At 28.6% G+C, this 26,763-nt stretch overlaps 1 protein-coding gene and 1 long non-coding RNA gene across 3 annotated transcripts; one reads left to right on the top strand and one right to left on the bottom strand.

The window, feature by feature from the left end:
• Positions 1-3,524: 3,524 nt before the first annotated feature.
• Positions 3,525-8,261, bottom strand: LOC121229103 (uncharacterized). Its single transcript, XR_005926635.1, has 6 exons — positions 8,029-8,261; positions 7,817-7,924; positions 4,948-7,058; positions 4,705-4,861; positions 3,991-4,350; positions 3,525-3,862 (listed from the first exon to the last, which is right to left on the bottom strand). It is a non-coding gene; the product is annotated as an uncharacterized lncRNA (long non-coding RNA).
• Positions 8,262-13,305: 5,044 nt separating this feature from the next.
• Positions 13,306-21,524, top strand: LOC107957357 (amino acid transporter AVT1C). Of its 2 annotated transcripts, none has more exons than XM_041112361.1 (14): positions 13,306-13,570; positions 14,027-14,097; positions 14,179-14,384; positions 15,415-15,737; positions 17,227-17,441; positions 17,601-17,624; positions 18,119-18,299; positions 18,720-18,939; positions 19,281-19,416; positions 19,897-19,916; positions 20,160-20,305; positions 20,520-20,563; positions 20,767-20,829; positions 21,199-21,524. In XM_041112361.1, exons 3-14 carry the CDS (start codon positions 14,194-14,196, stop codon positions 21,295-21,297), a joined length of 1,662 nt encoding a protein of 553 aa, XP_040968295.1. In that variant the 5' UTR covers positions 13,306-13,570; positions 14,027-14,097; positions 14,179-14,193; the 3' UTR covers positions 21,298-21,524. The 2 variants fall into 2 exon arrangements, with proteins under 2 accessions (XP_040968295.1, XP_040968296.1); XM_041112362.1 differs by having other exon boundaries at positions 13,369-13,570; positions 14,169-14,384.
• Positions 21,525-26,763: the final 5,239 nt, after the last annotated feature.

The raw sequence follows: 26,763 nt of genomic DNA, 5'->3' as shown, positions 1-26,763 counted from the left end.
TTCATAATTAATATTGTTAAGACATATTTCGTCAGACTACCTCGCCAATGCTACACCTCACTAGAAAGCAAGACAACATCAAGTTGGACTAGCATGTCAATCTATTTACATACCTTATGGGCATGTAGCTCAACTATGTGACTTCACAACAACTCACCAATTAAGAAAGGATATGTAATCTACGAACGCTCTCTGGAAATGCTTCTTTAAAGTTCAATCAAAGCAAGAGAACCACTCTATTCTCATCTCTCTCTCGGAGCCTGTAACTCTTCCAATTTTCAAAGCATCTTTTATATCTCTCAATCCATCAGATGAATCATCTCTCCAACCTTTTCAATCCTTATTCCACCAACAAATATAAAACTAAAATATCTATATTAACTTCAACTTATTAATGTAATCAGAAAAGAAAAATAGGGTACTTATTTTTATCTATTAGCCAAAAGTTTTTTTTTAAATGGGAAAAATTTGCCAAATTAATCATATTAATGTCAAATTTAAAATTGTTTGAGAAAACTAGAAAATTTCCTCTTTTTCTTAGCTAAGTATTGGATTTTCAATCCCTCAAGATGATAAATATATTTTATATATATTTTAAAAAATGAAAAATTTTTAAATAGTTAAAAGATGTGACATTTTCAACTAGAGTTAAAAAAATCGTTATTGTAGATATATTAAAAGCAAAATTTTGTTTAATGGTTACATCAATATGAGATGCCATAGGCTATCAAAATTTTTACTAATATTTAGTAGTTAATAATATTTCATTATTATATTTAAAAATAATAATTTTAATTAATTTAGTTTTTTTTAAATGTGAATTGTAGAAAAATAACATATTAATTATATATTTCTTTATAAATACCATATTAATCTATTATCCTATTAAGCCTACCGGTAAATGTAGTATATATATACATGTATATGATAAAAATGTTGGATAATATGGACATTGCATGTATATAATAAGAAAATCATATGTTATTATTTACTATCATGAAATGTTAGTCCAAATAAAAGGTTATCTAATTTGATTAAGGGTTATCTAATTTGATACTTTAGTAATTAATTTTTAATTGATGATGAACTGATTAGAATTTAAGATTAATGTACAAAAGTTATATAATAATGTTATGACCCCCAAATTACACATTCGTAACTTTTCTGATATTTTATTTTCAGAAAAGAGAAAGAGTCACCCTTCCCTAAAATCCTGATTGATGTTTTATTAAATTTTGTATCGAAAGTTTATTATTGTAACAAAATATTGTTTATTGTTTTAAAATTTCAAATGGTTGGTTTTATATAATTTTAAATAGAGTAGTACAGCATTTACTTACATGTTGGTTATATTTGTTTAAATAAAAGTTGAATTATTTAAATAAGTGAATTTAATAAATTAATTAAACCTGAAACATGATTTAAAAGAAAGTGAGGTTGGTAGTTGGATGGAATGGGTTGACATGATAGTCTAATATGCATGTGTTTTCAATGGGATATACAAAAGAATATTATATATTCTTTGAATTTTTTTATTTTTATTCTTAAATAATTTGATTCTTTATTTAATGGCATGTCAATAATGTATGCCTCCAATTGATTATCAAGCACAAAGGCTTCAATTGGGAAAAAAAAATTGGAGAGATAAATTTAACCAAAACGAATTAACTTCTAATGGTTGAAAGATGCAAAAACGACGTTGGAGCATAAGAAAGATACACATAACATCAAACTAGTATTATTTTTTCATAAATGAATAAATAAAAATATTTAAAACAATAAATTAAGTAAATTAAGAAATAATAGAAAATGAGTAGTATAATCATTTATTGGCAGACTAAAATATATACTGGAAAATTAGTGTACATTACATAGGCATAAAATTACATAAATTTTTGGGTCAAATTAGTCATATGCTTGCAAATTGATTGACTACGCTAAACTCCATTATACAAGTCGTAAGATTGTTTAATAAAATAATAATTTGAGAAAGAAAACTATTACAAGTGGTTTTGAATTGAATTTTAATAAATAACAATATTTTGCTTATATGTATATAAGCACCTAAGTCACTATCTTGCCAAAATTTTCTCTACATAAAAGTTAAAATTCGTTCACACAACCAGGTCATAAATTATATTTTGAGTGGGAGGCTTTTCTTAGAATATTGTTTTTTATTTTGACAATATGCTATTTTATTGCATTTGCATTTTGATGCTTATTGATGTCGAGGTCTTTTGTTTTTTAAACAATAATTAATCTATTTTGTTTACTTTTCTATCAAGTTTAAAATTTTATAGAATATACCATAGAGTAATTAATAAATTAAAAAATTTATTAACCATCACAGAATCCTCCTGCGTGACTTACCAAGAAATGAAAAATCCCAAAGTGGCTCTTGATGGTTCAGGCAGTAAACATAAAGCCGTGATATCATTTCTGCTTCACTACGATCATCCATGCAAACAGTATGATGTCTTAACTCAAACTGAACATGTTTCTAAATCAATACCCATTTCCCTAAACCCTAATATTAGACACTCGGGAAAATACTGTTTGTCTTTGCACTGGAAAAAACCAACACAAATATTGCCTGGCCAAAAAGTCCCAACTTATTTCTCTTAACCCCTAAATCATAGTAATACCCTAAACTCAGCCTAAATGTTTAGGCTGAATTTAGAAAAGTTACATCCACTTGAATGAAAATTAATTTAAAATCTAGCTTAGAAATCATATGATTTAAAATCTTAATTTAGCTATAAGTTTATACAAGTTTCAAGAAAATCACAAGTTTAACAACATCTATATATTTCACAACACAATCTCTTAAACATTTACTTATAAAATAACAGAAACTTTTAAAAATTGCTCTCTAACTTTAGTAATCACATAATTTAAAGATATTAATTTTTGGCAAATTACTTGCATGTTATTTTCGAAATTGCACACAAAATTTATTTATTTCACATAAAACTCTTAGTTTGATATCATTTAAGTAAAAACTTTTGTTTTCAATGTGTGTTTCGAAAGCATAGGTGTGGCAAAAACTCTTACATATTTTAGTCAAATCTTATATTCGAGACACTTATCTTACAATGAAATCACTTAATGACTTATTTGGTTTCGCAACGAAAATTTCAGATTTTTAATTTTAGAAACCAGATTCTAAATTTTCTCGTATGATTTTAAAGTTTCATGTTAAAATACCAAAAAAAACCAACGATCAAAACAAAAACCCAAAAACAAACCAAATACGAAAACTTAGTTCAAAAATCAAAATTCCAAAAAACTTAATTAATTAAAAATAATCAAACCAACTTAGGTGAGAAATCAATCTGAGCTCCCGCACGCCGTTCGGTCCTAAGTCTGAAGGTTACTTGAAATGTATTAAACAAACGGGTGAGCTATAAGCCCAGCGCGTAACACATCCCAAGCAACAAATTAGATATACATAAATAAACAGATACGCTTTCAGATTCAGATTCAAACATATTCTCATATACAGAATAATATGTATTTCATAATCGGATACAAATACATATTCAGATTCAGAAACAAATGCATATTCAGATTCACACACACGGCCTATCACACAATCGTGTAACCTACAAGGCCAACCACATGGTTGTGTGACCTACATAACCTGCCATACGACCTACCACACGAACATGTAACCTATACGGTTTGCCACACAACTTACCACACAGTCCTGTGACCCACACAATCTACCACACGGCCTGGCACACGGTCGTGTGACATCAATAGAATACTTTTTGGCTTTGCTTCATTCGTTGTTTTTGGGGTTTTTTGTTACACACCTGATTAATTTTCGATGTCGATTCACCAACAAGTATTCTAGAACCTAAAACATCAATTAAAACCAACCTTTTAACAACGATTCACAAAGTTAAAGTCACTAAATAGGCTTCAACCGCCAATATAAAGTGTTAGGAAACCAAAAAATCAGCCTTACTAAACTCGCTTACTTACCTAAAACCACAACAACAGTACCAAATAATCTTCCTAAATCTTCGGAAAGATGTCATGTGTCTCACCAATTCCTCCTAACAATACACAAATCAATTAAACACTAAAAAAGACCTTATTCCAAATTCACTCATTATCTCATATTACAGAATCAAATGTATTTCATAATCGGATATAGATACATATTCAGAAATAGAAACAAATGCATATTCAGATTTTTGATATAGATGCAATCACAGATCCTACCCCCATCCTCTACATGCCAACTCCATCCAATAAGTCACACCAATCACGATTACAAGAGTCCTTCCATTTAATCACACCGGGTCGGGGTGGTATGCCACTCATAAAGGTGCAACTGAGCTGCCAAACAGATATTATGGTTTAACCGCCAAAATTACAGCAATACTGCTAGAATACATTTCCTCCAATATATATCAAACTCACCCCAATGCACATGCATAAATAAACTAACACGTATAGTCCATAAACAGATGTCATACATGCTTTTCACACGTAATCATGCTTTCAGGATTAACAGAACACAAATCATACATGTATTTTTTTTACATATGTTACCTATTTCACGTATAGGAACATATCAATAAATGTCATATTTCAAATCTTATTAAGCCAAACGGACCCTATGGAAGGTCTAATTACGAATTTCAAAGTCAAACAAGCCTAGGTAGAAGTTTTTAGAAAATGGGCACATACTCTCGTGTGGGTCACACAGCCAACCACATGGCCTGGCACACAGTTGTGTGACGTCGATAGAATGCTTTTCGGCTTTACACCGTTCACTATTTTTTAGGTTTTTCGTTACACACTTGATCAATTTTCAATGTCGATCCACCAACGAGTATTCTAGAACCTAAAACATCAATTAAAACCAACCTTTTAACAATGATTCACAAAGTTAAAGTCACTAAATCGGCCTTATAGAATTCGCTTACTTACCCAAAACCATAGCGGTAGTACCAAATAATCTTCCTAAACCTCTGGAAGGACATCGTGCGTCTCACCAATTCCTCAACCACCAACATAAAATGTTAGCAAACTAGAAAATCAACTTTATGGAACTCGCTTACTTACTCAAAACCATAGCGGTAGTACCAAATAATCTTCCGAAACCTGTGGAAGGACATCGTGCGTCTCACCAATTCTTCATAACAATACATGAATCAATTAAACAATGAAAAGATCCCTTATTCCAAAATCAATCATTATCTCATGAAGAATACACCAAAATAGAGTTTACAAAAGCATACAAGAAAACTTACCCAACGACAAATCAACCACTGAATCTCATACCAACGCTAATAACAACAAGGTGGCAGGTTTACAACAAATTAAAGCTTCAAAAAGGAAATTAACAAAGTAAGGAACAAAGAGTTCTTCTTTAGCAGTAATTTTCACAAAACCTAAAAGTAGGTAAATGGGAAAAGGGGAAACGTGAAATGACAGAAAGGAAAACAATATAGAATATGAGAATAAATTTCCTTAACTAACAGAATTTTTAGAAACAAAAAAGTGAGAAAAGAGAAAGAAAGAACAGGAATTAGTGAAGAAACTGGACAACAAATTTTCGGGAACTTTTTGGAGATAATTTAAAAAATTAAATCCCACTAAATCTCATTCTCTTACCACCTATCACTTTTTTCTTCAAATTGACTTTAACTGAAATTCTGACAGCTTGGATAGCACAGCAAAGAGAAACAAAAATAACTCCTCTTTTGCACACCATAGGATTCGAACACAAAACCAAAAAGTAAACTGAAGCCTTACTACTAAACCAATAGGCTCATTCTTGTTAACAATTGGGCGAAACTATTATTTATGCCAGATGATCAAAGATAGGGGTTAAGACAAAAATTAACAAAAATGCAAGGAAAATAATTCGAACTCAAAATCACACACACATAAACACAACACTTAGCCATTGAACCAAATCAATTCACTTAACATAATTTTACAATCTTAACTTAAAAATCAAAACATGACCACTCTAGGTTTCATTAACCTAATTTCTTCTAACTCAATTTTCGAGATGTAACAACCGGCGTTATGCATTGAGTAAGTCGTAGACCCTTAATTTATTTTTCTTCTATCTACCTAAAAGACTAAACCTAAACCTTAACCCTAAAATATAATACCTAACTAATATTTTAAACCCTAAGTTGGAATGTTTGATAAATATCCGCAAAATTGTTTTCCTCCATTATATGTAAGCTTCAATCCCTATTTAGGTTAAGGATTTCACTCGACTTCTAAATTCAATAGAAGGCACTCCTAACTGAGATGCCTTTCATAAGAAGGAACTTCCTTAAGTGTTAGAGCATCAAATGGGTATCGGGACATCCTCTAGACTATCCCTAAAGTGGATTTAGAATATACGATAAGCCATATTTATTCTTCGTTTAGAAGATATCTTTGTAACACACCCCATACTCGGCCTACAGGAATTACCTACATTTGTTTGAAAACCATAAATTTAAAATTAAAAATCATTTTTTAAAACAATACTTGAAAACGACATTTCTAGATTTTAGGGAAAAATACTTATTCGGTTAATTCATTTTAATTCCAGAAAAACACTTATAAGACACTTAATTTTGCAGCAAAATTTTGAAAATCATAACTTGGTTTTGAAAATTTAGTGCATAGCAATTTGAAATAAAATATTCAAAATACGATAAAGCAGTTCACATGAAGAATAAAATCCAAAACAAATAATAGTCCTAAAAAAGTCCAAATAAAACGGTCTAGTTTAAAATAATTCTTAAACTTAACAGAATTAAGGAAACAACAATTTAAAACAAGCTCCTGCTACTCCGATCTGTCCTAAGTTTGCTAGTTATATGAGAGGAAAACTTACAAAAAGTGCGCTCAAGAGCTCAGTCTGCAACATATCTCAAACAACAAATCAAATGCATATAAATTAACAGATAGTATTTCATATTCATGCTCATATACAAAATCAAATACATTTTTATAAACTAATACAGATACATATTTAGATGCAAAATTAGATCCTACCTCCATCTGCTACACACCATCTCTGTCAATCCCTACACACCAAATAGGGTATCAAGTACCCATCCAACGTCACACACTAGTTAGTGAACGTATGTCACTTTTCAAAAGTAGTGTAGCCAAGTTGCTAGATAGTAATATGCGGTAAACCGCCAGAATCTGATGTATATAGTTGAGGCACCAAGACACCACCAGATAAGGCAGATAATTAAATTGCCAATCATTTCCTCCATCACATCATATCACACCCCAATGCACATGCACATACTAATAGAAATTAAATATGCTTATGTCATGTATACTTTTCACATCAAATCATGCTATCAGAATAATCAGAATACAGATCATGTCAACATATTTCACAAACCAAGTCCATATTACTTACAGTAATATATTATCAGATGTCATATTTTCGAGTCTTATTTGTTTAGTATGAGTTCTACGGAGTAGCTAAATACGAATCACATAGTAATACAGAACTAAGGAAAATTTTTAAGAGATGGGCCTAAACGCCCATGTGGCCCACACGACTCAATTAGCTCAGACCCTGTGGTCTACACAGCTTGGAACATAGCTGATGTCGATAGTGGGGGTTTTCGACTTCCTGTTGTTTATTATTTTTACGAGATCGAATCATACACCTGGGCAATTACCAATGTAGATTTAAGCATGAATGTTTTAGACCCTAAAATTAGTATTTAAAATAGGCTATTTAGCATCAATACACACAACCTAATCAAAATTCCATTTACAAATGCCAACATTCGACCCTCAAAAATATTTAGGCACTTACCCCAGTTGAAGAACCTGCAACACCCAACAAAACTAAGTTGTTGGAGGAGTATTCGTCTCAAGATTCTGATTGGAAACAATATTTCCAAAAAAATAATAATAATAACACCTACACCAAAACGGTTAACTAAATCATCATCCAAAAACTCACACGAACCAAGAACCACGCACTTACACAAAGAATGAACAAAGTCAAAGAGGAACTTGACTTACCACGTCGAAACTCTCCACGCACGAACAACACAGAACTAAGGAATGGATTGTCAAAGAAAAAAGATGGCAAAAAGATGGCAACAAGAAAGAGAATTAAAACAGAGAAAAAATGTGATTAATAAACAACCAAGTAGCAGAAAAGAAGAAATCAAAATGATGCCAACCAAAAGAAAGAAACGGTTGTGAAAATTAAAGAAAATAGGAAAAGTGGAAAAAAAAATGACAGCAGTTGTGGCAGTCTTTTGGGGAATTATTTTGGAATTTTTTTTTTCAAAAAGAAAATAGATTAAAATAAAAACTAACTACCCACCCCACTAATTGGTCCTCGTCTAAACAAATTTCCTAGAGTTCAAATTTAATTCAAACACCACTAGATGGGCGGTAAACAGAGATATTAGAAAAAATAATTCTCGTTTGCACACATAATGACTTAAACACAAGATTAAAGGGTAAACTTAAATTTTTGAGGTGTTACATGAAAACTTAAAAAATTGACATTAACACTGACCTACCGTTTGTGTTCATCAACTAAAAAGTTGTGAATGGATTATAAGGAAAGCTGAGAAAAAAAATGAAAAACTTAAAAATTATTGAACTGATCTATTTAAACAATTTATGGAATTGCAATTAAAAAAATTGTAATTATTTAAAGTTCAAATTGAATTATATTTTTATTTAATTTATAATTAATTTTAATATTTATGATATAAACTAAATATTTTATATTTAAAATAGTATAAATAACTTAAAAATTTTATATAATTTTTTTTAAATACCATATAAAAGTTATTGATTATTTTTTATTTACTTAAAAAATTATTACTTTTTAGAATATTTATGAAAAAGACTTTAAAACTTTTCTTATTAATATTTAAAATCATAAGAATAAATCCCATTTTATTAAAATAAATCTAAAAATAAAAAAAATAATATAAAAACATCGAGAATCAAATCAAACTAAATTATAATAAATGATTTAAAAATTTTAAAAAAAGCCAACTAAATCAAACTAATATCACCCTATGTTAAAATATCCTAAATATAACAAAGGTGTGATTGTGATGGGCATAACAAATTAGTTAAAGAGAGCAAAAGAAAAAATGTTTCACCTTTTGTTTCGGTAAAGAAGAAACACATTTAAGTTTGATCAATTTCTAAAATAATAGAAACCAAAGTTTTATGTTGTAAATTTTTTTTTACAAATATCAAATAAATTATATTGATTAGATTTTAAATATAAAATATTCATCAATAAATTTCACAAATAAAAATTCATTTTTTAATAAATTTAAAATTAAGAAGAAAAAAAGAAACCGAAGGGTGATGACTTTTTTTTTCGATAAAAGAAGCTAAAAGAAGCTAAAAGATAGTGAGTATTTTTTCCCCCGATAATCATGTAAGTGTTTTTTTATTCTATTTTAATTTTTTATATTTTACATGTGAAAGTATATCCTAGAAAAAAATAAAAATGTTAAACTTTACTTAGAGTAATATTTTTTTTATGAGTCAATACATTCCAATTAAGTTTTTAACATAACAGTAAACAGTTAAAAGTTTTATATTTTTTAATTTTATTCATGCACTGACCGGTGTACATATTCTCGCTAATGCGATACAAATTAAAATTTTTACCCGTGTAGAAAAGAGTATTGCTTGTTCCACTTTAACATTGAAACGGTGTGCATCGGATAATATGAGCAGAACCAACCACTATGATTTGGATATAACTATTTTAATTTTAACTAATTTCATTCAAATTATGGTCTACTAAATAAAAAAAATATTTTTATTTAAATTTAATTATATAATTTAAATAAAAAAGTAGAATAAATAATATTATTGAATATTTTAATATTTCTAAAACAATAAAAACGTGTTCAAATTTAAATAAACTAGACAGATCCAGTTGTTAACGGATCCAATCTGAATTGTAAAGAAATTTATTCAGGATTAGGAAGTGATCAAAACCATTTATTTTAAGAGCTTACAAGGGCATGTAGTACAATTATAATTACAGTTGTAAAAAATATAATTAATTATTATCGTTAGAATTAATATTACAATAAATAATAAAAAGTATTATTTGGAACTAATAAATAAGAAATATATAAAATATTTAAATTAAAAAAATTAAATTATAAATAAAACGAAATTTTTATAAAATATTATTATAAATAATATAAGTATGAGGATTTTTTAATCTTTTCCTGTTTTTATATAAATATTTTTATAAAATATTATTACGATAGAATTTAATAAATGCATGATTTTCCAGTCGATTTTAGACAAGCATTCTTATCCATTCAACTGACAAATCACAACACAGTCCATGTGCAGAATGTTGGAATTCCATTAAATGGATAAAAAAAAAGACATTTTTTTTGTCCCTTGAACCTAGTTTGGATCTGTGGTGATGTACATTATACGCAAACAACTTTTTTCCTGTTAATTATATTAAATTTATAAATCTTAAATCTGATTTTAGATTATTGATGTAGGGGCCATGTATGGTTCAAATATTGTCTATACTTTTATAACTTGTACCAATTGGTCAAGTTGGTATAAATTTATATACACACTTCTTTTATTTTAATGGTGAAATAATTTTAAAGCTCTTGAGGTAAAAAAAGTTTGAAATTTATGCTTGGTATATAGCAAAGCATATGCTAAAATTTATGCCTCATGTGACAGAAAATGAAAAAAAAAAAAAGAGAGGAAAAGAATGATTGAATTATAAAATAGAATATCTTGCTGTGCATAATCAATTATTAGATTTTTTTTTTGTTCTTTTCTACCAAATTGTAAGAGTGGTCAGATCAAAATCGTGATCGATTGATCTTTAATTGAATAAGTCAATTTTTGCTTTAAATTTTGGAGTTAATCAGTCTAAAATATTTGGCTAACAAGTTAAAATTATTTATAAAAAAAAGTTAAAATTACATTTTAATATAAGATTTCATATATAAAATGGGCTATGTTTGAATTAATTATAAATATATTATTAATTACGTATTAAGAAAAAATTAAGTGATATTAATATGGATATAATTAATTTGAATTTTCAAATAATTTGACTAGTTTTATCGTTTTGTAAAAGGAGAAGGAGAAGCACATGGACATGGACATAAATTGGAGAAGTGGAAAACCAACAACGCAAAGGGAGACAAGAATATTAATGAGATTTGGAAAATGGAATATTTTTTTTTCCTGAAATTAATTCACTGTTCTTTTTTTTAATTTATAATTCAAAAATTTTAAGTCAATTTTTTTTTTGATTTGACGCAACGTGAAATAATTAAACATAAAGATGGCATAAATATGAGAATTAGAGATGTACCTAAAGATGAAATTATAGTCATAATGAACTAATAAGGAAATTAATATTTTGAAAAAGTATAAAAATAGATTATTATATTTTGTCCCATGCAAGATTTAATAATGAGCTAAGTGTAGAGTTAAAATGGCTACATTTTTGTCCACTAGGGAGCTATTAAATTAACAAATTAACATTTTGTCAGCTTTTTAGATTCTGAATCTTTAGATTCTATATACACATGAGATTAAGATAAATTTTTAGTGTAAAACCTATATTATAATACAATGTATAAGAAGTTGTCCATCATTATTTTAATAGTATTAATTAATTTAGATGTCATCATTTGGGTTATGGTGTTCATAAATGGAACATATAACTTAATCTTGGGTGAAAATTTTAATTTTCAATATTATTCTACCACTTTATTTACTTTAATATTATTGTCAAAAACTAAGGCTATAGATTTTTAACTATCTAATTTTTTACCACTTTAATTATTTTAATATTATAGCCTCTCCAACTCATAAATAGGAGATTAATGTATTTCAGCGTACTCAAATCTATATCTTTTTGCAATGATAATAATTTTCATACTAATCGAACTAAAGCTCCATCAGTAAAAATTTAAAATTAAAAAATATAATAAAACATTATTGCTTACAATTTTTTTAGGGTCCACATTATTACTTAAATTAAAAATATTAATTAAAGGACATAACATTTTATGATATTTTGCAAGCAAATATATGGCATTATTTTTATTATCTTATTTTCGCATTTAATAATGCGTCCTGTTTTCATACAATATGCAGGGAAATTTTTTTATGAACCACTTAAATGAATATTGAAATTTATGTCATATTAAATTTTTCGGTGTTTCTAAGAAACCCCAAATTCTACTTGAGATTAACAGAATAATTTATTATTTATAGCCAATAATTTCGGAACACTTAACTATTAATCAGAAGCAATGGATGAAGAAGATAATGCAAAATTATTTTATTTTAGATTATAATTAAATCTCAACTAAATTTAAAATTAATTCAATTAAAATTAAAATTTTTAAATCTAAATTCAATTCTCAACATTTATAATATAGATAAAGGTGTCCATGGGTCGGGACCGATTCAAAAAATAGGCTTAATATTTTGCCCAAGCTTAGCCCAAAGAAAATGTTAAAACTCAAGTCTGACCCGACCCACCCATATTAATTTTATTATATAATTTTTTAAATATAATACATAAAAAATATTAAAATAATAAATAAATATTTCCCAACAAATTAAAATAAATATATATGTATACTTAAATAATATTAAGATAAATACAATTTAATAAGCAAATACCTCTAAAGTAGTAACAAAATTAACAATAAAACAAGAGTTATACAATATCCAAACAATAATAACAAAATAATACCAACATAATAGTGAAAAAATAACAAGAAAAAGTAAAGAAAAAAAAAGACAACAAGGAAAAGCATCAAATTTTTTTCATATTTAGGTCGGGCCAGGTCGGGTCGAGCCCAAAGCTAAAAAAGTATTACTCAAGACTTGACTTATTTTCTAAACGGGCATTTATCTTCTTGCCTTAATCTATTTTTTGAGTCTATAATTTTACTTAAATCTTCTTACTTTTTATGCGAGACTTGACTTGACTAATGAACAGGTTTAAATATATAGAGTATGATATGATATAAGAAAAATATATAAATTTAATTTGAATACAATTATACATCAAAATCTATATGTATAAACATATGAATGATTGGGTTTTGAAGGATTTGTCAGCTGGTTAGTGGCACCAAGTTCTAGCAGGAAAAATTATTGGACAGACATTTACAGCTTTGCATTGTTTTGTAAATAAATAATAAATTATTAAGGTTTCTATCTTCACGACTGCTCAATGCTCATGTAAATAATTCAAGCTTAAATTTTAAGGAAAAACATTGACCAAAAAAGGAAATTTTAAAGTGAAAAAATAACAGGCTTTATATATTAGCCCCCCCCCCCAAACAAAAAAAAAGGCTTTACAGTCTATTATTTCTTTTATATATATTTGAAAGAAACGAATTCAAGCAAATCCCAGCACATCAACGTTTCTCTCTATTTCTACCACTTTTCTCTCTGTTTCTAGCAGTCTTTCGGTGTTATTGCTTTTCTGCATTACAGATCTTCGGGTCAAAAAAAATTCAGTTTAGTTTCTGTTTCAGATGTTCAGAAAAAGGTTTACTATTTCTGATTATATTCACTGAAATTTTATTCTTATAAAGAACATTGCAGTTGCAGTTTGTTGTTTGAATCTATAAATATAGGTTTTTGGTTGTTTCGAAAATGGTTTCCATTTGGTGTTGCTGAGAAAATTCTAGGGAAAATTCTGATTTCTGTTTTTTCGTTCTTTACTTAGAGTTGGGCGTTTTTTTAAAAGAATTTGTTTTCTTTTTTCTGGTTTACGGTTTCTGTTTGGTTGCTGTGTGAATCTGAGGTGAAGGCAAAAATGGAAATCAGAAGTTCTTTTTTTTTTTAGCCGACTTTTCTTTCTTCTCCAATTTTATTCTTTTTTTTTCCTTTTCCAATCCATTTTTACTGCCATTTTCATTATTAGTTTTCTTTCATTTAAATTTAAAAAAACACAAATCCATACAAATTACCTCACATTTCTAGTCATTCAAAATTTTTGCAGGTGAAATAATCGTTCCAAATCAATTAATTCACGAAAAAAAACAATTGAATACTTGTATAGTTGAATTTAAGGTAAGCAAAATCGGATTATTCTCCTTTTATTTCATATATATTTGAATCCAATTTCTTCTGAAATTTCTCAGATTTTTGCAGTTAATTGGGAGTAAAATGAAGAATTCAGTGTCGGATCATAGTTTTTACATCGAGAGCGATGAAGAAGATGAAGAAAAGGTTTTTATCCCAGATGAAAATGGTGAAGAAGTTGATGGAAATGAATCTGATGACTCAGATTCTTCCGCCGAAAATCAACAGCAAAATAAACCCGGTTCCTACAACACTTCATGGCCTCAAAGTTACAGGTCATTTCTCCTCCTTTATGATTTTTTTTACTTCGTTTTTCTTTTGTTAAATGTATTTGAGGAAAGTCCAGAAATCATTTATCCCCTAATTAAATGAAATAAAATAAAATAATAGTTTAATTTAAGATTTTATAAAGTTAGTTAAATAAAAAAATACATTTTTAATCCACTTCAAATATTAAAATTTTTTAAAACTTCTTCCTTTGATAATTATTTTTCCAATTTTGTAAATGAAAAAGAAATATTTAAATATCTTATATTATTTAATGTATATTGGGCTGGATCATTATCCATACTATAATGTCCACCAATAGGAGTGACGTACTACTGCCCCTTGTTATTATGTATTGGTTAATTATGACGTAACTTGTATATATTGAAACCTTTAGAAATGAAAAGAATGTACTAAAATCATGATTGAGATTAGATCAAAGGTGACTGTGGTGACCTTCAAATCCACTTGCAATTATTGAATTGTATGCCCTGTTGATGTGGTAACATATATCCTTTATGGGCCTTAATATATTATTTTTTTCTTGAATTATTAATGTTGATAATATAATATTTAGTTCAAATTCATGCTAACTTTAGTTAAATTTAAATTTAATTTTAGTTTATATGTTAAAAAAATTATAATGATATTTATACATATAGCAGGTTAGTAAAATTACGATATGATAACTGCAATATATTTAAAATCGGATGGCACATAATGTTGTTAGATTATGACACTTATGATGTGAATGAATAAAACATGTAAAATATATTCATAAAAAAATTATATAAATATTGAATTAGATTTTAATTGAAATGATAAAAGGTGGGGTTGTTTTAAATTTAAATTATTTTTTTATGAAATTCATACAAAAATATAAAAAATAAAACCACTTTTAATAATAATCGTTACTTTTTATGATTGGAAAAAAAGGTTACTTTTTAAAGTATGGTATCCCTGTAGAGTTACTTCTTTGAGGCATTTCTTCAAACAACTAGTGTACAGTGCTGAAGGCTAGTGATGGTGGCTTTGCAGGCAATCCATTGATTTATATAGCAGTGTACCATCGCCGAGCATCGGGTTCTTAGGCACTCCAACACTTTCAAGACTAAGCAGTTCATATCTTTCATCGTCCTTAACCAGACGACACACTCCAGAAACGTTATCTTCTGCGACGAAGCCATTATTGCCAACCGTCGATGATCAAATAGAACCTCATAGGCGAAGCTCTCACGCCTTGCTACCTCCGATCCCGTCGAGGAGACAATCCGTAAGATTAGATGATAAAACATCATCCAAAGTCTCGCATGAAATATCACTCCCTCGACATTGCTCTAACGGTCAAGCTGTTCTAAATGGTTAGTTTTTTACTTTTTAACTCTTTGCTCATTTCTCCCCAAGTTTTCTATTCATGATTTTAAAATGTTATATATATTTCTGAAAATTAAAATAAAACGATGAGCCCAAATTTCTTTAATCTGAAACTTTTTTTATTTATTTTGATTTAGAATAATATTCAAATAACTTCAATTTGATTTTTTTTTTAAAAAATCAAAGTATTATATATTAGTTGTAATTTCTTTTTTCCAAAATATAAACCTATTAAAATGCCACTTGCCATCTCAGGATAGTTACAAGTTTAGATTTTTTTATGAAGAGGGACCACAAAAACCAATCATGTTAGGCTAATTCTGTGAACACATCATTTCAAGTCAAACTAAAACTAAGCTGTCGCCTTTTGTCACCATCAATTGCTTCAAATCTGGCATTTTGTTTTTTGTTTGTGTGAATTAAGATTTATTTTATTTTTGGAGTTATTTTTTTAAATATAGAGTTATGATAAATTTAAACATTGATTTTGACCCTAGCTTAAAGTAAATCAACTTGAAGTAATTCCCAGTTTTCAAGCATAATTGAGGTTTTTTTTAAAATATTATATATATATATTAGTTTCAAATAATATTTAAAAATTTTCAATTTTAATTTAGGGATCCTTTGGATGGGAGGTATATTTATCTTCAGTTAGTATTAAAACAGTAGTGTCGATGATACTTGATATTATAGTGATACTGTAGCACCGCACTAGAAGTAAATGTCTATCCAAAGGGGCTCTTAATTTTGAGTGCAAAGTACTATGGAGATTATTGTATTAGTAGTCAAATTATATTTTGCCTCTCTATTTAAAATATTAATAAATTAATTCCTATACATTAGATGCAAGAGTTAATTGGTCCTTTTTATTAAAAATTTTATCCTTTTATACTATTAAAAACTAAGGTGACTAACAAAAAACCAAGCAGTGACATGTGACGTGCCATTTGTACCTCATGTTGATGTTTAGGGATCAAATTTTAACAGTAAAAATGGATTACAATTTTAACAAAAGAACCAATTTGTTCTTTAATCTAACGTACTAAAGTTAATTTGTTCTTTTTTTATTAGAGATAATAAAATACAATCTAACTCTTAATATGGAGACTTTTATGATACTTTTAATGAATTTGAGCTAAACCACAAATAAGCAAACTTTAAGTTGTGTATAAGAATTAAATTATTTTTTTATTAAATAATTTTACAGCTAAAACAATATTGTTTTATCTCTAATCATGTTTAATTTTTAAAAATCTAATTTCAACTCTACTTCTGCTCAATTACACCCTAACCCCTACTAACATTATAACTTATAATTCCATGTACAAAACCCCATAAATTTATATGTTTGGACAACAAAAATTGGTTTAAACTCAATGAAAATGTACATTAAGAAAATTCAATCCAAATAAAATAAAATAAAATAGCATTGCTTATTATTATTATTTTTTTTTTTGGGGGGGGGGTTAAATGCAGGGATTAATGTACTATGTGGAGTGGGGATCCTATCAACCCCATATGCAGCTAAAGAAGGAGGATGGTTAGGGCTTATAATATTATTCACATTTGCACTGCTTTCATTCTACACTGGGTTGCTCTTGCGCCAATGCCTTGATAGTCAACCTGGCCTTGAAACTTACCCTGATATTGGTCAAGCTGCTTTTGGTACTTATGGTAGAATCGCCCTCTCTGTAAGTCTTATCTCTTCCTTTGCTGTAACTCTCAAATGTATAAAAGAAAAAAAAAATGTTGAAGTCTATTTCTTTGTTAATGTGTTTTTAAAGTAAACACTACTTTACAAAAAAACTAAATGATCAGTACTGATGTCGACTTTTTTTTTAACGGTGCAGATAATTTTATACGTGGAGTTATATGTAAGTACCGCTGTCTTTTCTGGAAAAATCAATATTGCTTGTATTTTTGTCGATTAATCCCATAGTTGTTTGGTAACACTGGGGACATTAGAAATATAGACCAAGTTTCCGACAGGGGTCCTACATTTTGGCTTTTTGTTCCTGTTGCTTTAACTTCTTGCTCTAAATCACCTGTTCATCGATATAGCATTTACATTATTCGGATTTGGATGATAGTGTTGAATTTAGATATGTATTTAACATGAATCATATGGTACATACGTTACACTTCTTTATCTGTTTTATAAAGTTCTTGTATTTCAAACCTGTATTCAATATATGTTCTAACATAGAAATGCATGGGGATATAACCCTATAATGACCCTTCACATACATTGAAAAGCTTTAAAAAATATTTCAGAATACTCCTGTTGTACATAGCCATATGGACACTCTCATTTAAGTCCGAGTAGCATAACGTCCTAAAGATTTTTTAAAACATATTTTATGTGCAGGCTTGCTGTGTTGAGTATATAATTTTAGAGGGTGATAACTTGGCATCTTTATTCCCAAATGCATACGTTAGTTTAGGTGGATTGGTGTTGAGCCCGCAACGTCTGTTTGCTTTGATGGCAACCCTTGCTGTGCTCCCCACTGTTTGGCTCAGAGACCTCAGTGTTCTTAGTTATATTTCTGGTAAGACACTGATTGATCCATAATGTTCACAAACTGAAAATTTGTACTTGAATTCATTTATACTTTGCTCTTATATTTTTTTCCTTGAATTTGTTGAGTTTGATGCATATATGGTTTTTTTTGGGGGTAGTCGCAGTTTTTTAACTTCTAAATTGAAACCTGGATTTATTTGACAATTACCTGAACCAAGACAATCGAATAAAAACCTAATTGAAACCAAATTGGACTCTAGGTTTGAATTGGTTCTCGGTTTTTTTTCTCCTCCAAGGAGCCTCTATTGTAGGAAAAACTTATAACAACTGAAAATACCCCGTAATGTATTTGACACACTCGTAGCCGAATAATATAGTTCAATCTTGGTTGAATAACATTTTGTGACATGGTTTGAGGTTGTCTAAGTGTATTCTATGTGTTTTTCAGCTGGCGGTGTGGTGGCATCAATCTTGGCAGTACTTTGCTTATTTTGGGTTGGTTTGATTGACCAAGTTGGGTTCCATAACAAAGGGACAACCTTAAACATTGCTACTCTTCCTGTTGCTGTTGGACTTTATGGTTACTGCTATTCAGGACATGCTGTTTTTCCCAACATCTATACTTCAATGGCAAACCCTAATAAATTCCCTTCCGTCCTTATTGCCTGGTGAAATCAAGCTCCTTAATCAGTTCTCTTGTTTTTAACACGTATTGCAATGAGTATAAGGGTATATTCCTCTAAATATGTGCAACGGGGAGACTGTCCACAGTCATGCAATGGCTTTTCTTTACCCTTTATACAAGCTTGCAGGAATTACTATTTAAAATTTGAAAAGTATATTTTTATAAATTCAATTTAAGAGATGTATATTATTAAATAACAATTCAATATCTGATACTCGTTTTTGACTTATATTCCTGCATAGAGATGCATACTCGTACTCCCAAACTCAAGTAACATAAGTGTCCTAATCTTCATCGATCTTTGGTTTGTTTATTCGGTTGCAGTTTCGCCATATGTTCATTGTTGTACGCTGGAACTGCAGTTATGGGCTACACGATGTTTGGAGAAGCAACGGAATCACAGTTCACTCTTAATATGCCTAAAGATCTCATTGCTTCCAAGATTGCAGTGTGGACTACGGTATGTTCATCTTTATCATATTTTCTTCACAATTTGTTCTTTATTTATATTGATTTGTAGATTTGCACCATCTCAAATTTCCATCGATGCTTAGAGAGTATTTAGAGAATCCCTTCTCTATACTTTTGCTTAAATTTGTATTGGATATGGATATCAAACGAATACACTAAAAAAATTACATAATATCTTGCATAAAGAGGATACCTAAAAAGGTCTATAAGACTTGCTTATATGTAAAGTTATAAATACAAAAATTCCCATGAAATAATATATGTATGGATTGTATTTCTATATCGAGTTTTATATAATTTTTTATCATAAGTGGGTATTTATATAAATTGACATTAATAAGCAATGTTTTATAAATTTTATATATTCATACATTCAAAATACTTTTAATTATTTTTCGGTTTCATGAACAAATTTACTTTTTCCATTATATAATATTACTTACAGTTCATCATTTTTACCTTTTTGCAGGTAGTCAACCCATTTACCAAATATCCTTTTCTTACTCTGTCTATTTTAGTTGGATATAGATTCAGGGTGATTGTTGGATATAGGTACTCTTTGATACAAGCATTAAACACGAACCTACTTATTATCTTTTTAAGGGTTCATGGGTAAATTTCCATCGAGATATTTTCTACTTTTAGTCAAAAGTTTCATGGTCTTTCTCTTTTAAGACAGTTATTTGTTATCAACTGCGGTTTCATAATGTTTTGCCTTAATTTAGACCAAACGTATGCATTAACAATGTCACCAGTGGCAATGAGTCTTGAAGAGTTGATTCCATCAACCCATCTTAAGTCTCATATCTATGCAATCATAATTAGAACATCGCTTGTGATCTCGACCTTGATTGTTGGTCTCACCATCCCATTCTTTGGTAAGCCTCTCCTATTCATTGTTCACTCGTTTACCCAACATTTGAATAGCTGTTATAACAGAACATGATTTAAAAAAATATTAAAAGTTGAATCACTAGCTAATATTTACTGAAATTGGCCATGAAGTTATATTATATGCTTTAAAAAAATATTTTTAGATTATCCAATTAGTATTATGTATTCGTATTGAAAAGTTTTCTCACTTGTCTGCAGGATTGGTAATGTCATTGATCGGATCTTTGCTCACAATGCTTGTGGTAAGTTTACCTTCTGCCATAATCATGGAACCTCTTCCATCTCCTTTACATGTTACTCGATTACGATATTTGCATTTTTTTTTTAATTTTTTCTTAAAATAAGTATCAAACACTTATATTCAAAATATATTAACAATCTCTAATAAGTCCAGTTGACAGAGAACAGAAGACTAATGAATTTTTGATGATTTCTTCCATGGCAGACCTTAATACTTCCTCCTGCTTGTTATTTAAGCATCTTGAGGGGTAAAGTAACTCGTATTCAGGTACGATCGTACATATATAAAAGCCTTGGAGATTTATCTACTTTCTTTTGAATTGATATTCGATAAATATTGAATTTCAATCTCTAACATATACATAACATTTTTACAGTTGCTTTGGCTATTTATATTCATTAGTATTGGTGGCCAACGGATATTTGGATATGATCTTTCAAAAACATAAAAAAAAAAATTTAAACAAGTTATACTTATACTTATACTTAATACATACTCGTGTTCAACACTCAAAATCGAATTTAACTAAATTCCTTTTACCTTCATCTGAAAATTATCTTTCTGCATTCTATATTTTTGTAATGCAGCCTTTTTGTAATAGTAAATTAATTATTTTTTTTTTTTTTGTGTGTGTAGAGAACACTTTGTATTATGGTTATTACAGTGGGAGTAGTTTCATCAGCTTTTGGAACATACTCAGCACTCTCCAAGATTGTTGAGAATTTGAGAAGCTAAAAGTTCTTTCCCATTTTAATGTTTTTGTTACCTTATTTAAATCGACTTGTTGAGCTTCGTTGTTTGTGTAGTAGACAAATTCTGTGCTTTACTGGTTCTGCAATGTCCAAAATTTTGAGTTAATTCTTCAATTTTTATGTCCCCTATTTGAAGTTTTGATTTGTTGTTGATCTTATGTGATTAAGACTGAGAAAAGACAATTATCAAAGAGAATGAATTTGATACTATTAGCTTTTTCTTGAGTTAATTTCTTCATTTGAATGTTTCTATCTCTTAGAGGTTTTCATTGATTAGATTCAGTTTTGGAATAAAATATTTTTCCTTAGTTTTGTAATATAGAATTTGGTATTCATTTATATATATTCAATATTTGCCTTATATAATTTGAAAAAAGAATATTTAATGAACGTTAAAAATACATTCGGAATAAAATTATTCATATTTTGTATAAAAAAAATGGATTCAGATTGATAAATGCTTCACTCATTCTAGTTTGTGAAAATTTTAGTAAGATAATTCATTCAAATAATATTTGTTAACAAGTTAGTAGAGAGCTAGTTTAATGGGTGGTTCACCTTTAAAGAATGAAGAGACAATGGTGGTGAAAGATGAAACTTATGAAAGGTGATGTGAATGTGATGGGAATGAGGATAAATATATGTGTAATAATTGTCCCACCTAATTAAAGGGAAGGTCATAAAGTGATTTTACTTATGATTAAAAGAATCTGTATAGATTTTATGTCATTATCTGTTGGAAATCATTCTCCTCTCTTTAAGGGAAAGTGAAGCTCACCAAAATGTAGAATTCGAATCATGGATCAGAAAGTTGATGGCAATGACAATAATTAATTGAAAAGAATAAAAAAAAAATTAAATATATCAAGATAAAGGAATATGTATATCATTGAAGGTGGGAATTTATAACTTCTTTTAGCTTTGTATTTTGGAGAGGCTTTGCTAATTTGGCAAGTAATATTTATCTCATTAAAGTATGTCTCATAAGATATATCCTTGCGAAGCTTAGAGAAAAATTGTCTGTATTATTATATCTTCATCACAACATTTCTGAAAAGATTGAAAGATATTTAGCGATGAAATATGAGTGTAATATTTATTCTTATAAAACTCGAGATATATATCAATAATTACTTATATAATTATACAATGCTTATTGCTCGCAAATATAAAAACATATCATAGTAATTTGATGGACTCTTATCCTTTGCTTTTTTTTTTCTTTTAATCATGCTTCCCTAAAATATGATGCTAATTTCAGTAGTGACATATATTTTCAATATCACCAACATATTATGCACCACTAATATCAATGTGAGTTTCGTCAATTTCAATAATATATAGAATCAATGTAAGCTTCGCCATAATATATACATATATTTAATGTGAGCGTCGCCAATGAGTAGTCTCATCATGCTTCCACAACCATATATACATAATTAGTTTTCTTCACCCATGCGATTTATATAAATTATTTATAATATTTTGAACTAAAAAAATTTATTAAAATTTAAATCGTATTAAAAACCATTGATAATGTGTTAATTAAAATATATTTTATTTTTATAAATAATCTAATAAAAGTATAAACATATATTAAACAAAATGATTTAATTGAAACAAATTATGATCATAGTTTTATTAACCATAAAAATTAGGAAAGTATGGTAAAAAAAAAACATAATATTCTTTAATGTTTATGTAAATTTTTTGGAAATACTAAGATCTAAATAGTATTAAATGCTTGTTTGTAATAATAACATGTATAAGTTACAAAATAAATTTGTGTAAAGTTTAAGCCAAAAATTAATAGTAAATTCTATATTAGAAAATTATTTAATTTTAACCAAATTGTTAGGACTAAGGCGGTTCAATAATATTTCAATGACTTGATCAGTCATGGATTTGGTTAGTCACGTTAGGTGACAACTTAGGCATGTTTATGTGTTAACTTTTTTGACATGGGACTTCTTTTAAAGCAAATGGGTATCATGGAAAGCTTCATTCTTGTTCTCAAAACTAAAATTATCAACAATAGCATTACGTGAAGTAATTATATTTATGAAATAAGTTGAATTCAACTTTGAGTAAAGAGAGAAATTTTGTCTCCTCGAACATGTCATCGAGAGATATTTTTAAGAAGGATTTTTCTGATTGACTTAGTACTTCGCTGATTAAATATGAAGTATATAAAAAATCAAGTTTATTTTGGTTACTTTGGTACTTATTTCTGCTGCTTAGGATGCCTATAAATAGGCAATACATTTGAAGGTAATTGATTTATTTGGGTAGAGAGTTGCGAATTGTTATTTTAGCTAATTATTCTTTTTTTTTCACACTCAATTTTAGGAATTATTTGTGAGTGAATTTAAACCTTTGTAAGTGAGGAATGGATGAGTGGTTGTAACTAGTTGGAACTAGCTATTGAGGCTACAAATACATCTTGTGGAAGGGTAGTTTGAGTTTAAATTAATAGGTGGTTAGATCAATTGAGGAACAATGAACTACTCATTGAACAACGCTTCGTAGAGTAGGATTGTTTCTGAACTGCGTAAGCAAACGACTATGTGCAAATCTCCCTCTACTATTGCTACTTTTGTTTCTTTTTATTGTTTGTTTAATTTTATGACTGAACATAGTATCAAACAGTCAAGTGATATTCATAGCAGACTAACGTGTTTTTCACAAACATTGCTTAAAGAAATTTAAACACTATATAAAATATAAAATTTTGACACAATAATATTAAAATAATTCAGACAATTATCACCTTTTGTTAATAAGTTTTTTAAAATAACATATGTGAAAAAAATTACTTTATTACTATTTAAATAAATATAATTTATTATATTTATAAAAAAAATTATTTGTATCCATTCATATATAAAAGGTTTTTAAAAAAATCATAAGATTAAAGCAATTATGTAATCTCATAAAAGTGTGAAATTAGAAATTAAAAGTGAAAATTAATTGTTCAAAAAATGGAAATTAAATAAGATAAATTCATTTTCCTAAGTAATATAAAAATATAGGGACTAACATAGTTAATAATATTAACATATTTCTAGAATTGGATAATATTTTAAATTATGGGGATTAAATGAGAAAATTAGAAAGATGAAAACCCTTTATAAAATAAGTTAAAAACATTGAGGGATTTATGTTGAAAAAAACCCCTCCATGTTTCCCGTATATAAAAAGCATTTTTTTTTCTTTTTTCTTTTTCTTTCATGTGTAATGGGGTAGTTGGAAAATAAAAATAAAAATCTAAGTTTTTTTTCTTTACTTTATTTTGTTGTCTTTTAGGTGGATTTTTAATCCGATGGGGGGAAAATTCAAATGTTTTTAATTTTCAATACTGAAAGTATCCATAGGTCCCTAGTAATTATCTAGTTTCTAACGCAAAAAGTTTTAAAAAAATATATATTTTTTCTTTTATAAGTTGATATCATTTTAAGTTTGATGGGTTGTTTTCAACTTTACCAATTAGGTTTTCATAGTCGATAATGTTTTTAGATATATCGATAATCTTTATTTAAAAGATGTTTTTGTAAGATTTTTTTTAAAAAGAGATATTATATCTTATTGTTGCATTTAATTATATTATTTTGTGATTTATGTTGAGATTTTAGTTTTAAATTTTAATTATAATTTAATACATGATGTTTAAAGTTCTTTATTGTTTAAAACTTTATTATTATTATTATTATTAATGGCAAGAAAACCATATTTAAAATTAATTTAGAAATGAGACCGACTTTATATATAACTAAAAAAAGTAGGTATTTTGGAATTCAAAAAACTATCCCAAAACTAGAAGTTTTCATATATGCTCCCGTACATTCTTTTATATAATACTAATTTTATTACTTGTGAGATGCATGACTTTATTGTATGTATAAATTCTTCAAAATATAATATCTTTGTAATACTTTAAATATATTATTACATATGTAAATGTTGTAAAAGAAATTTATTAAGATGTAAATAGTATTAAAAACTATTTTTTTGGTGAAAAATAAACGAAATTACAACTTAAAACCTCCTAAAAGATTCTAAAAGCTTTGTCTTGTTGAATAAACGTATCAACTAAATCAGGAGGTACTTTAAAAAGCTGGAGAGGTGATTTCCAAGAAAGACTGATCTTTGCCAATTGGTCTGCGATTAAATTGCACTCCCTAGTGACATACTTAATTTCCCATTGGTCTTCAGAATGCAAAAATCATTTAACTCTTCTAAGCACGGTAATGCTTGAATCTACTGATACTTCCATGGACAATGCCTTTACCACTTCAAGATTATCAGTTTGAATCCGAAATTTTTTATAACCCTTGCTTAATAAAATAAGAACTCCATCAAGAATGCCCCAAAGTTCTGATGTGATCCGGATCGGGTGATGGAGTCGAATTCACGATGTGCCCGATCGTCCACGAGAAGAATCGTTCGCAAGATGGCCTTGGTTGTAGATATTGGCTTGATAGGCTTGACGATAGCTAATGATGTTCCAAAAGGAGTAAGTGTGTTGTGATAGGTTCGGCTAAGGGAAGCTAAGATGGGTGTTGAGTAGTTGATTGGGTTTTGGGAATAACAAGAAAGAAATAACGAAAAGGTGGGGATGGATTATAGAACTTAACATTAGGAGAAATTCAACACTAAAGAGTGTTACCCCGGTTCCTATATTGTTAAGGTGGAAAGATGGATAGTAAGATAGGTGAACGCAACACCAAAGATGGTGATAAGTTCAAACAAGACCGGTAGACTCCACTAGCACAACTAGATAAGTCTTCGAAACTAGTACGAGATATGAGAGGAAGCAACCTCACAGAAACAAAGTTTCATTAATAAATTGGCAAAAAAGTCCTTTTACAAAGAAATGAGTAAACTATTTATAGTCTAGCATGTGTTAGCCGAATGGTCAAATTAACTAACTTAAAAGCTAAGCAATTCAGCTAGGAAGAAACTAGAATAATCTAGAACAAGTCATTAATTTGCTAAGGCTAGATTCGGCTGAATGGAACTTCATTGGACAGCTTTATGAGTAAGCAAAGTGACTTGGATGAATGTGAAGACTGGGGAGCCCAACAGCTTGTCTAGGTTCGGCCATGGAATGAATGAAGCATTCAAGAAGTGTCTCTTAGCCGAATAGGTGCTTAGGAACACCAATAGTTCTCCCACATACATTCGGTCATGCATGGAACTAGAAGGGGTCCTGAATCTGGTCGTTCATGAACATGCAATAAATGCCCTCCATACATGCATATGTACCGTCCAAAGGAGAGGTATCTTCATTAATCCAAATGCATGTAATTATACCACCCATATACATGAACATGATTCCCTCCAACCATTGAACCAAGCCGTGCATAAATCTTCTCATTCATTAAACAAACCCGTACATGCACCTAGCCTTAAATGCATTCCCATATTCGACTGAACCTACAAAAGAAAT

Source organism: Gossypium hirsutum, chromosome A05 (genome assembly GCF_007990345.1).
Source record: "Gossypium hirsutum isolate 1008001.06 chromosome A05, Gossypium_hirsutum_v2.1, whole genome shotgun sequence".
Lineage (NCBI taxonomy): Eukaryota > Viridiplantae > Streptophyta > Magnoliopsida > Malvales > Malvaceae > Gossypium > Gossypium hirsutum.
This window is presented reverse-complemented; position numbering and strand designations above follow the sequence as displayed.

Excerpts from the sequence above, each read along its gene's own strand:
- LOC107957357 (XM_041112361.1), top strand. The coding sequence starts at position 14,194 with ATGAAGAATTCAGTGTCGGATCATAGTTTTTACATCGAGAGCGATGAA. Across the intron at positions 20,564-20,766 it reads CTTTGCTCACAATGCTTGTG|ACCTTAATACTTCCTCCTGC; the intron begins GTAAGTTTACCT and ends CTTCCATGGCAG. Across the intron at positions 20,830-21,198 it reads GTAAAGTAACTCGTATTCAG|AGAACACTTTGTATTATGGT; the intron begins GTACGATCGTAC and ends TTGTGTGTGTAG.